Source organism: Pogoniulus pusillus, chromosome 16 (genome assembly GCF_015220805.1).
Source record: "Pogoniulus pusillus isolate bPogPus1 chromosome 16, bPogPus1.pri, whole genome shotgun sequence".
Taxonomy (NCBI): Eukaryota; Metazoa; Chordata; class Aves; order Piciformes; family Lybiidae; genus Pogoniulus; species Pogoniulus pusillus.
In genome coordinates, this window is record NC_087279.1 from 674,048 (window position 1) to 686,121 (window position 12,074).

At 61.7% G+C, this 12,074-nt stretch overlaps 1 protein-coding gene across 2 annotated transcripts in view; it reads left to right on the forward strand.

Moving 5' to 3' along the window:
* RAD18 (RAD18 E3 ubiquitin protein ligase) overlaps positions 1 to 10,340 on the forward strand; it is a 33,535-nt gene extending 23,195 nt beyond the window's left edge. Inside the window, exons 12-13 of one of the 2 annotated variants that reach the window (XM_064156135.1) lie at positions 8,765 to 8,827; positions 9,716 to 10,340. In XM_064156135.1, the coding sequence (XP_064012205.1) occupies positions 8,765 to 8,827; positions 9,716 to 9,797 (145 nt within the window). In that variant the 3' untranslated portion in view covers positions 9,798 to 10,340. The remainder of the gene's footprint in view (positions 1 to 8,764; positions 8,828 to 9,715) is intronic. The other variant, XM_064156136.1, reaches the window with a different exon arrangement.
* Positions 10,341 to 12,074: the final 1,734 nt, after the last annotated feature.

Sequence of the window (12,074 nt, forward strand, 5' to 3'; positions counted from 1 at the left end):
CAGACACCCGAAGGAAGGGCTGGGAAGGCCAAGGAAAGAGGAGCTCAGCTTGGGAGCTGGAGGGCGTCAGGTGTGAGGGTCTTTGTGCTCTGCTTGCCCTTCCCTGGGCTAAGCACCTCCCTGCCTGCACACAGCAGAGTGCTGCTGGGGCAGGATGGGCCTCTGCTGGTGTCCCACGGTGGCAGCACTCTTCTGCTTGGCTTCAGCCTGGCACTGGGTACCAGGCAGGGTGCTCCTCTGCCGCTGCCCCTTCCCCCCTGCCGTGTGCTTTTCTGCCTGGGTTGTTGCTGTGGCATTAGCAGAAGTGGCCTATCCGAGGTGAATTGATTGCTGTTTAATGTGTAACAGCCCCAGGAGCCTGCTGCTGCTCCTCACTGTTTGATCAGAGCTCTTCCCCCCGCCTGCAGATAGCTTATCTCAGCCTCCTCTCCAGCGCTCTGGGCTCCCGAGGAGTGCCTGCTGCTGCTGCAGCCTCATCCGTGCTGCTCTGCAGACCCTCTGCAGCCCTCCTGCAGCTCTGGGGTGCCCCTGGAGCCTTCTCTTCTCCAGGCTGAGCCCCCCTGCTCTTCAGAGCAGCAGGACTCTGAAGCAGAGGGCAGGCTGCCCAGGCCCTCGCCCAGCCTGGCTTTGGTACCTGCAGGGATGAGGCCGTGCCCAGTCTGGGCAGCCTGCTGTGGCACTGGGCCCCTCGCACCAGCAAGGCTTTTCCTTGCTTCTGAGGCAGTTCCACTTTGTGCCTCCTGTCTCTCCTGTGGCTGGGCACCACCTGGGCCAGGCTGGCAGCTCTGCTCCCCGCCCTCAGGTTTGCTGCTCAGAAGAGAGAGCCTCTGGAGCCTTCTCTGCTGAAGGCCAAATGGTCACAGCCCCCTCAGCCTCTGCTCTTGGCTCTTGGGGAGGGTGTCAGGAGTGGCCCTGTGTGGAGCAGCTCACTGAGAGCTGGGTCACAGGGGCTGTGGTTGGAAAAGCCCTCTGAGATCATGGAGCCAAACCATTCCCTGCCTCTGCCAAGCCTGGGGCTCAGCTGTGGCCCTCAGCACCACAGCTCTGCCTGAAACCACTCAGGGCTGGGGGTTCAGCTCCTCCCTGGGAGCCTGTGCCAGCCTTTGAGAACCTTTTCAGTCAGTTTCTTCTCGTGTCCAACCTGAACCTCTCCCGCTGCAACCTGAGGCCATCTCTCATCCTGTCCCCTGTTCCTAGGGAGAGGAGCCCTGCCTCCAGCTGGCTCCCCGCTCCTATCAGGGAGCTGTGGAGAGCAGCTGGCACCACAGGTCAGTGTCTGGAGGTGCCCTCTGGGCAGTGTGCAGGAGCTGGAGCAGCAGCAGAGCTCTCCCAGCCGGAGCAGCCTTGCTCTGCAGCCCTGCAGCCCTGCTATGGGGACCAGCAGCTCCTGGGGGGCTCTTGCAGGCTTGCTGTGCCCTGGGCTGTGTCTCCTCAAAGGGCAGGATGTGGCTCTGTGGCTGTGTGCCAGAGGCTGGGTCACTGCCTGCAGCCTCAGCTTGCCAGTCTGCAGCTGGGCAGCCCTGGGCAAGCAGAGGGCAGCAGATGCTGAGGTTTGTTTAGTGTGGTGCTGGGCAGGGGCTGTGCCCAGGGGCTGATGCTGGGCCAGCTCCTGCAGCTTTGCAGGAGGTGCCAGCCTGGGCAGGTGCCCAGCTGATGGATGGGGCTGCTGCCACCGCCTTCCCCCCCCCCCCCCCGCCTCCCCCTCCTCCCCCTCCTCCTCGTGCTGCCCTGCAGCTCTGCTGTTATTTTAGCTCCACAGATGAGTGCCTTCAGCCTGCCCCCTCACCAGCATTTCAACTTCCCCTTCTCCCATATTTCACTGGCCTTTTTTTCTCTCGATTGCAAATTAACCTCTTGACATCACAGACCTTGGGGAAACCTGGGGTCTGAATCTTGGAGAGCGAGTTCCTGGGAGGTAGAAAGGGCTTGGATTAGCTCCTCTGAGGTGCCAGCAGAGCCTGTGTCGCTGCCAGCTCGCGGGGCAAAGGCTCTTGTGACAATTCTCCTCCTGTCCCTGCACACCCCAGGCAGGATTTGATTTTGTCAGCAGCCTTCTGCTGTCTGAGGGACTTCTGAGGCTGTCTGAGCCAGGCCAGGGGGAATGGTTTGGAGCTGAGGCAGAGCAGGGTTAGAGTGGATCTGAGGAAGAAGTTGTTGAGTGTGAGGGTGGTGAGAGCCTGGCACAGGCTGCCCAGGGAGGCTGTGGCTGCCTCCTGCCTGGGGGTGTTCAAATGGATGAGGCCTTGAGCAGCTGAGTGTTGGGGGTTGGGCTCTGCTGCCAGGCAGCCAGCAGCAGCAGAAGGGGACACAGCCTCAAGCTGTGCCAGGGCAGGTCTGGGCTGGATGTTAGGAGGAAGTTGTTGTCAGAGAGAGTGATTGGCACTGGAATGGGCTGCCCAGGGAGGTGGTGGAGTGGCTGTGGCTGGAGGTGTTGCAGCCAAGCCTGGCTGGGGCACTTAGTGCCATGGTCTGGTTGGTTGGGCAGGGCTGGGTGCTGGGTTGGGCTGGAGGAATTTGGGGCTCTCTGCCAGCCTGTGTTGATTCTCTGATTCTGTGGGTGTCTGTGGGCATGGCAGGGGTTGGAGGAGATGAGCTCTGAGGTCCCTTCCAGCCCAGACCAGTCTGTGGTTCCATGGTGTGAAGGAAGCATATGTGTTGGGTCCCTCCCTGGCCACCCTGGGGTTAAGGTTGAGGTAAGAGCAGTGAGATAAGCCCAGGAGAAGTCCCCAGGGAATGGTGTGGGCTCTGGGGCTGCAGCAGCACTGTGAGAATCAGAGGATATCCTCTGGGGAGGGCCAAGGCTCTGCACATTGAAATGTCAAATCTGAAATGTGTTTGGAGGTCCTTCCTGCAGCCAGGGCTTGGTGTGGCCCCTTGGCTTGGGCCAGGCTGTGCCATGGCTGCAGCCAGCTCTGGGCAGGGGTTTGAAAGGAGATGTTGGCTGTGAGGAGCAGGTCACACCCCACCTGCAGCCCTGGGGGCAGTTCTGCAGCCCCCAGCACAAGCAGCACATGGAAGTGTTGGAGCCAGTGCAGAGGAGGCCACCAAGATGCTGAGAGGGCTGCAGCAGCTCTGCTCTGAGCACAGGCTGGGAGAGTTGGGGCTGTGCAGCCTGGAGAGGAGAAGGCTTCCAGGAGAGCTTGGAGTGGCCTTGCAGGGTCTGCAGGGGGCTGCAGGAGGGCTGGGGAGGGACTAGTGACAAGGTCTGGGAATGAGAGGAGGAGGAGGAGGAGGAGGAATGGGTTTGAAGTGGCAGAGGGGAGATGGAAACTGGATGTGAGGAAGAAGTGAGGGGGGGTGAGACACTGGTACAGGTTGAGGGTGGTGAGACACTGGCAAAGGTTGCCCAGGGAGGTTGTGGAGCACAGAAGCACTGAACAGAAGCACTGAAGATCACATTGGGTGCTTCTGTGCTCCACAACCTCCCTGGAGGTGTTCAGGACCAGGCTGGATGAGGCCTTGAGTGACCTGTTCCAGTGGGAGGTGTCCCTGCCTGTGGAACTGGATGAGCTTTGAGCTCCCTTCCAACCTAAGCCTTTCCATGACTCTGCACCAGGAGGCTGCTGCAACACTGCACCTGGTTGCCCCAGGGAGGGAGCTGAGGTCCCAGCTCTGGAGATGTTCAAGGTGAGGCTGGACAAGGCTGTGAGCAACCTGTTCTAGCTGGGGGTGGCCCTGCTGAGTGCAGGGGCTGGAGTGGATGAGCTTTGGAGGTCTCTTCTGTGCCCTGGTTGAGCAGGTGCCAGTTTGACACCTGCTGGGCAGCAGACAGAGGGCAGCAGACAGAGGCCGTGGTGGAGGTCACAGCCTTGCCCCAGGCCTGCTCTCCTCCCAGCTCGGTGACCTCAGCCAGGCAGCAGAGTGTGCCTGGCAGATAGAGCCTGAAACAAAGGCAGGAGCTGTAAGGGCTCATTTTTCAGAGCCCTGGAGTCAGTCTGCAGCCTGCAGACAGCTTTAGGGCTCCAGCCCAGCAGTCCCCCTGCGGCCAAGCCTGCTGCAACAATGGGAGAAGGAGACCGGAGAGGAGGGGCAGTGATAAGGAGCTTGGTGCAGCCCGGGGAGGGAGGAGGCCATTGGCAGGGCCTGTGCTTTGCAAGGGATTGTTCCTCTGTGGGGCAGGGGCTTAGGAGGAGAGGTTGGCTCCTGGTGACCACGGGGGCAGCCTGGCAGCAGCAGCCAGTGGGGGGCTGTTGGGCTGCTCTGAGCAGTCATCGAGGCTGGAAAGGAGCTCCAAGATCGTGGCACTGGCCCAGCTGCTGCCGAGCTCCCGAGGAAGGTGGTGCAGGTAGCTCCAGCAGATCTGAGCCCCTTCTGAAGGCCTCAGAGGCATGCTCCGAGCTGCAGAGGAGGCCATGGAAAGCCAAAGAGCCCTGAGCAGAGTGGAGCAGGGAGGCAGTGGTGCCCGCCTGGAGCTGTGGCAGAGGTGAGGTTTAGCAGAGATGAGAGCCCTGCCCGGGCTGGCCACTGCTGTGCTCCCAGGGCAGCAAGCTGGAGCCATGCTCAGTGGTGCCAGGGTGCCAGGGACGTGCTGGGAAGCCAGGAGGACTTGGTAGTGAGCAGCAGAGAGCCACAGAGTGGGTGGGGCTGGAAGGGACCTTAAGGCTTATCCAGTGCCAACCCCTGCCGTGGGCAGGGACACCTCCCAGCAGCCCAGGTGGCTCCAGGCCTCATCCAGCCTGGCCTCGGACACCTCCAGGGAGGGGGCATCCCCAGCCTCCCTGGGCAGCCTATGCCAGTGTCTCACCACCCTCCCTGTTCAGAATGTCTTCCTCCTCCCCAGCCTCAGTCTCCCCTCTGCCAACTCAAAGCCACTATCCCTCATCCTGGCACTCCCAGCCCTTGTCCAAAGCCTTTGCCAAGCTCAGCCACACAGCTTTGCCAGGCAGGCAGGCACTCCGTGGCACAAGCCCAAGCTGTCTCTCACAGGCAGGTGGAGGTGGGAGCAGGGTCCCAAGGTGGAGGAAACCATTTTCCCTCAGCCTCTGGTCTGGGCACTGGCCTGCAGCTGCTGCCAGTGGAAGCCAAGAGGGCAGGGCTCGATCCTGCTGCCAGGGCAGAGTGCAGAATGCCTGTGCCAGGGCACAAGCACAGCTCGAGGGACTGACTGGAGGGCACTGGCTGCTTGTGGGAGCCAGGGAGCAATTTAATCTGCCTGGAAATAAACTCCAGGGGGCATTTGCTGCTTCTCCTGGCAGCAGCAGAGGTGTCCTGCACACTCAGCTCCGTGCCCGCCCTCCCCCGCAAGGTGCTGCTCAAACAGGAGGTGGTGGAATCACACCCGAGTGATGGGCACGGAAAGAGGTCACTGCCTGGGGCTCCACTTCTCTCTCCACTGGGGACAGGAGTCCAGGCCATGAGGCCTCTTCACACCCTGGCACCTTGGCTGGCAGCCTGCTGCATCCTGAGTAGGCAAAGTTCACAGCTTCAGTGGGTTTGCTCTAAGGATTTACTCCTCTGGAACTGTGAGGGAGGTGCCCTGTGTCAGGGAAAGCCTCTGCTGGGAACCTCCTGGAGTCTGGGTCAGGTCTGCAGATGTCTGACCCTGGTAGGTGGTCAGAAAATAGAATCACACAGTGGCTTGGAAAATAGAATCACACAGTGGCTTGGAAGGGACCTGAAAGCTCCTCCAGTGCCAACCCCTGCCATGGGCAGGGACACCTCCCACCAGCCCAGGCTGCTCCAGGCCTCACCCAGCCTGGCCTGGAACACCTCCAGGGAGGGACATCCACAGCCTCCCTGGGCAGGGTACTGAAGAAATGCCCAAACCTTTTTGGGCAGGCTGAAGTGGAAGGAGACAGCACAGAACACTTCTGCTTGGAGGAGACCTCCAAGCTGACCCAGCCCAAGCCTTGGCCCCAGGCTCCAGGTCCACAGGCTGCTTGGACACCCCCAGGGATGGAGCCTCCAGCACTGCCCTGGGCAGCCTGCTCCAGTGTTGGAGATGCCTTCAGTGGAGGAATATTCCCTGCTCTGCAGCCTGGCCCAGCCCTGGCCCAGTGTGTAAATGAGGCAGCTTCTCACCAGTTAATTTTTGCAGGCCAAGGGCTGCTCTCTTAATGGCAGAAGGGCTTGGGTGAGGGAACAGAGGGATTTTAGCAGATGAGTGCTGCTGCTGGCCAGAATTGCTTTTCCTTGGTTGGAAATGGCTCTTTGCTGGTTGTTTTTCAGCTCTCTGGCAGATTCGAGGAGGTTTTTCTCCATGGGAGCAGTTTTTTGTCCTGTGTGTGGAGGAGAGGTGCAGGATGAGCTCAGCTCAACCACGACCTGCTCAGGCTTCCTGAAAGTTGGATAGGGGAGAGACCAGGAGCAGGCAGCTGGGTGGTGGCTGGGAACTGGGGGCTGCTGGAAGAAATTGGGGTGCATCAAGAAGAATGTGGCCAGCATGTCAGGGGAGGTTCTCCTCCCCCTCTGCCCTGGTGAGGCCACAGCTGCAGTGTTCTGTCCAGGTCTGGGCTCCCCAGTTCAAGAAAGACAGGGAACTGCTGGAGAGAGTCCATCAGGGGCTGTGAGGATGCTGAAGGGCCTGCAACATCTGTGTGAAGAGAGAGGACAGGCTGAGAGCCCTGGGGCTGAGAGCCTGGAGAGGAGAGGGCTGAGAGGAGACCTCATTGATGTCTACAAATTTCTGAGGGGTGAGAGGCAAGAAGAAGGTGCCAGAGTGCCAGACTCTGGTGGTGCCCTGTGACAGGACAAGGGACAGTGGGCACAAACTGGAGCCCAACATGAGCAGACACTCCTTGACTGTGAGGGTGCTGGAGGCCTGGAGCAGGCTGCCCAGAGAAGCTGTGGAATCTCCTCCCTGCCCTGGGTGACCTTTCCTGTCCAGAGCAGGGCAGCAAGGCTGGGGAGGGGCCTGGAGCACAGCCCTGTGAGGAGAGGCTGAGGGAGCTGGGGGGGTGCAGCCTGCAGCAGAGGAGGCTCAGGGCAGAGCTCATTGCTGTCTGCAGCTGCCTGCAGGGAGGCTGTAGCCAGGTGGGGTTGGGCTCTGCTGCCAGGCAGCCAGCACCAGAACAAGGGGACACAGCCTGAAGCTGTGCCAGGGCAGGTCTAGGCTGGATGTTGTTAGGAAGTTGTTGTCAGAGAGAGTGATTGGCACTGGAATGGGCTGCCCAGGGAGGTGGTGGAGTGGCCGTGGCTGGAGATGTTTAAGAGCAGGCTGGAGAAGGCACTTGGTGCCAGGGCTTGGTTCATTGGAAGGTGTTAGGGAATAGGTTGGACTCGATCTCAGAGGTCTTTCCCAGCCTGGTTCATTCTGTGATGCTGTGGCAGGGCCTTGGGCTGGATGATCTCCAGAAGTCCCTTCCAGTCTCTACCATTCTGTCATGCTGTGAAAGCTTTTTGGCTTCAGCTGGAGAGTTCAGCACCCAGCCCCTTGGTTTTGTACCCTTAGGTATCTGCACCCTCAGCCCCCGGGCAGTGGCAGCCCCCGGGCAGTGGCAGCCCCAGAGCTCTTCCTGCCCAGGGCACTGCGGAGGCTCTGGAGCTGCTGACCCTTCCCATCCTGACGTGTGGGCCGAGGTGGGGCTGGCTGGAGAAGGTTCTGTGCTTGCTCTTACAAGGCTCTGCTGGGCACAGGCTGTCAGAGGGGCAGAGGGTGAGCTCCCAGCACTCTGCACTGCTGTGTGGTGGCAGAGCCAGCCGGTGACAAACGGTCCAGAAACCAGACCTGTGCTGCTGCTGCTGCTTCAGGGCCCCAAGCACACAAGCAGCCTCCTGTCCTCTCCTCTGCTGCTCACCCGCTGGGGTTCAGCAGAATGCCAGCAGCTCCTTCCCTGGGGTCCCGGCTGGGTCCCCAGCCCGGCAGCCCTGCTCTGGCCTCTGCTGGCCTGGCCTGCAGCTCAGCATCTCGCAGTGGAGCACGGAATGGAAACGTGTCCTGAGCTCGGGCTGCAGGCAGGAGGCAGAGCCACGGCTGGGGCAGGGCCAGCAGACAGCTGCAGCACCCACCCAGCCCTGCTCGGCTCAGCAGCTGAGGCACCCTCTGCCTTCCAGCCGCTCTGTCCCAGGCCTCCTTCACGGTCGGAGCCGGGGAGGGACCCCGAGGCTCGCCTGCTGCAGCCTCTCTGGGGGATGGTGCAGTGGCAGTGCGCTGGCCCTGACAAGAGGAGGCTTCAAACCCCACTCCAGGGGAACCCACCTCTCCCCCTGGGAGATTGCCCTGCTGCTGCAGTGTGCCCAGAGCAGGGCAGCCAAGCAGGGGAGGCTCTGGAGAGCAGGGCTGGGGAGCAGCAGCTGAGGGAGCTGAGGAGATTCAGCCTGGAGAAGAGGAGGCTGAGGGCAGAGCTCATTGCTCTCTGCAGCTCCCTGAGGGGAGGCTGCAGCCAGCTGGGGTTGGGCTCTGCTCCCTAGGATCAGGCGATAGGAGAGGAAAAGGCCTGGAGTTGTGCCAGGGGAGGGTTAGGTTGGAGCTGAGGAACAGTTTATTTGCTGCAAGAGTGGTGAGGGACTGGCAGAGGCTGCCCAGGGGGGTGGTGGAGTGCCCACCCCTGGAGGTGTTCCAGAAAGCTGTTGCAGTTACCAAGGAGCAGACGTGGGCAGGGAGTTGTCTTGTGTGGTGAGCACTGCCAGGGCAGCCCACGGTGCCTGGGAGGGATGCAGTGCAGGACACAGCTTCTGCCCTGTGCTGCTGCTTGGCAGTGTCTTGGTGGCAGTGCAGTGTGGAGGGCTCCATGCCACACACGGACCTGCTGCCTTTGGCAGGCAGAGCCCTGCTCTGTTGCAGGTGCTGCCACAGTAACTTACAGCTAATTCTGTTCCCCTGCAGCTCCTCCTCAGACATTCTGAGAGACCCACAAGAGCCTGAGACATGTTCAGCCTGCACTGACAGGTGAGCAGAACCCAGGAGTGCTGCACTCAGAGTGCTGGAATGGGCTGGGTTGGAAGGGACCTGAAAGCTCCTCCATGGGCAGGGACACCTCCCACCAGCAGGGCTTGCTCAAGGCCTCATCCAGCCTAGCCCTGAACAGCTCCAGGGAGAGGCATCCATAGCCTCCCCGGGCAACCTGTGCCAGTGTCTGCCCAGCCTCCCTGTGCTCAGTAACATCTGAGGTTGGCCAGAGGAACAGTGAGAGTGGCAAGGAGCTGCCACAGCCAGAAGCCACCCAGCAGACATGCCTCTGAGTCACTGCAGTCAGACTAAGAACTGTTGTGTGGTGCCAGGCTTGGACCTGCTGGCCCATGGCACGGTGCCACCCAGCTGCAGAGCCAGAGCAAAGGGAGGGACATGCAGGTGTCAGCACTGGGGCACAGCCTCCCACAGCTCCTCTGCACTGCTGGGCTGTGCTTGCCCAGGGGCTGCTCAGGGGCCACTTGCCCATCCCCACTGGGGCCAGCTGCTGGCAGAGGGACACCCCTGGCACCCTGCCTCGCCTTGGGGAGGAGTTCTTGGGTCTCACAGCCCTGCTTTGAGGCAGCAGGGCCCTTGCACTGTGGCAGGGCCCACTTCTTTGCTGTCCTTTCTCTCCCTTTTCAGTTGTTCCTTTACATGACAGTCACAGGGGAAGTCCCTGGAATCACAGAGCCACAGAGCTGGTTGGGCTGGAAAGGCTCTCCAGGATCATCCAGTCCAACCACCTGCAAATCCATACCTGGAACTGGGGGATCTTTAAGGTCCCCACCAACCCAAACCATTCTGTGGTTCTGGGATTTGGGAGCTCTGTGACTCTGGAATTCTGTGACTCTTTCCTTTGTGTGGTTTTTGGTGTTTGTTTCTCAGCAGCAGCTTCCTGGCTCTGGGAGGTAACAAGAGAAAGTCTCATCAATCCCACACGCCGAAGAGCAAGAGGAAGAAGAGCTAAAGCTGTGCTGGTGCCAGGCCCCAAGCCCTGCCAGAGGCTCTGCCAGCTTCCAGTGGATCTGGGCACCTCATAGCCTGCTGCACTTCCATGTACCTGCCACCCAAACTGCCTTAAAATCCCCTGGTTGGTGTGCTGCCATGGCCCCCCTGCCCTGAGCTGGCACATGGGGTGCTGGGGTCCTGCTGCAGCCTGGGCTGGCTCTGCTCTGCAGCGTCCAGCTGCACTGCTGTGCTGTGCCCTTGCTAGTGAAGGGCACTGGGCCACTGTTCCTGCTTCCATCCCAGGAAGCAGCCACTGACCTGGGCAGATGCTGGTGCTGCAGATCCCTGGATCAGCCCGGGGAGAGGCAGGGAGGGAGCCGAGGGCTGGGGTGAGCTTTGCTCTGCAGCAGGCTGCTTCCTCCGGGGTCCTGTCTGGGTGACACTGCCCCAGGGCACAGCCATGGCTGCTGAGGGTGCTTGGGCCTGAAGGGTTCTGGCTCTGGAAGGTCCTGGCTGCCCTGGGGAGATCTGTCATGAAATAAAGCAGTGGCACAAAGCGAAACCTGAGCAGCAGGGGAGCTCTGTGACAGCGGAACACAACCCCTGGGGTCTTCCCAGCCAGCACTGGAGGTCTGGCCCTGGCCCTTCAGTGGGGACTCTGCACGGGAGGCACAGAAGCTGCTTGAGTCTGAGGGTAGGGTAACAAAGCTGGGGAAGGGTCCGGAGGGCAGTGCTGGGGAGCAGCAGCTGAGGGAGCTGGGGGTGTGCAGCCTGGAGCAGAGCATGCTGAGGGCAGAGCTCTTTGCTGTCTGCAGCTCCTGAGAGGAGGCTGCAGTGAGCTGGGGGTTGGGCTCCGTAGCAGCAAGTGGCAGCAGTGCTGCTGGGGAGTGCTGGGCTCACAGAGCCCGGGGCCAGCAGCCTTGCCCTGCTGGAGCTGCTGTCCTGGGCAGACAAGACTCCTGCTCAGAGAGCTTTCCCACGCCGCTGGGGCATCCAGCGAGCCCCGGACCTGCCGGCTGCAGAGGCTGCTGTGCTGCTGGTGCTCTGCCGCGCACATCCAGCGCTTCCTGACTCCCTGCCCTGCGCTGGGGGGCAAACCCTGCAAGCTGCTGTGCCGGAGGAGCGGCTCCTGCCCGCGCTGGGGGCAGCCCAGCTGACTGCTGGGGTGGCTGGCCAGGCTGTAGGTGTGCAGGGCTGCGGCAGGTCAGCAGTTCTGCAGCAGCCCTGGCCAGCGAAAGCTGCAGGCTAATTGGGGCGTTAAGGTAATGAGGCCATTGCTCGGTGTGGGGGAGGAGGGAGCTGGCAGCTCTGGCACCTGCAGTGCCCACACCAGTCGAACTGCTGGGCTGCCAAAACCTCTCCAGGGTCAGGGGTTTGGCTCAGTGCTTGCTGAAGCCACCAGTCAGAGTGTGAAATGGGTCCCTTGGCTGGAGAGGGAGGGCTGTGGCCACCTGAGCACAGAGGGACAGGATCCCTCTGCCTGGGAGAGACCCTGGAGGAATGTGCCTGTGGTGAGCATCCTCACTGACCTCCCACAGGCCTCTGGGACAGGGAGGTGCTGTGACACCTCTCAGGGGCATCACATCACCTCCTTCCCTGGCTTTGTGTGAGACCCTGCAGGGCTGGTGCCACTGGAGGCGTGGGGCAGGGGCAGCCGTGGGGCAGAGCCATGGTCCCGCACTGCTGCGTGCTGGTGAGGAGCAGAGCTCAGTGGGGGCTGATGGGGTCCTTCCTGCCTGTGCCTGGGATGGACCTGAGCAGAGCTGGGCGTGGGAAGTGGCTGTGGGGCTGGTGGAGGCTGAGGATAACCTCGTGGATTTGGTGTCCTGCTGGCTCTCACTCTTGTGCCCACGGAGCACGGCACCCGGGCAGGGGCTGTGGCCAGCGCTGAGAGCTGTGGTGGCCCTGGCTGGTGCTGCTGGTGACAGCGCTGGGGCCAGCCCTAGCCGGGTCCTGCCTCTGCCGTGGGTGTTTGCTGGTCCCCTGGGTGCTGCACATCCCTCCCCAGCCCTAAGCTCCCAGAAACCGGACAGCGTCAGGGAAAAAACAACAGCGGCGGAGACACAGCGTCCTCAGCACCGCATCGCCCCCGGCAGCCGCCCCTGGCTGGCCCCTGGGGCGCCTCTGCTCCGCAGGCAGGGACCTGCGAGCAGCCTGGCTGGGGACATGAGTCTGAACAGGGACTGCGAGCAGCCTGGCTGGGGACAGGAGTCGCAGCAGGGACCTGTGAGCAGCCTGGCTGGGGGCAGGAGTCGCAGCAGGGACCTGTGAGCAGCCTGGCTGGGGACAGGAGTCT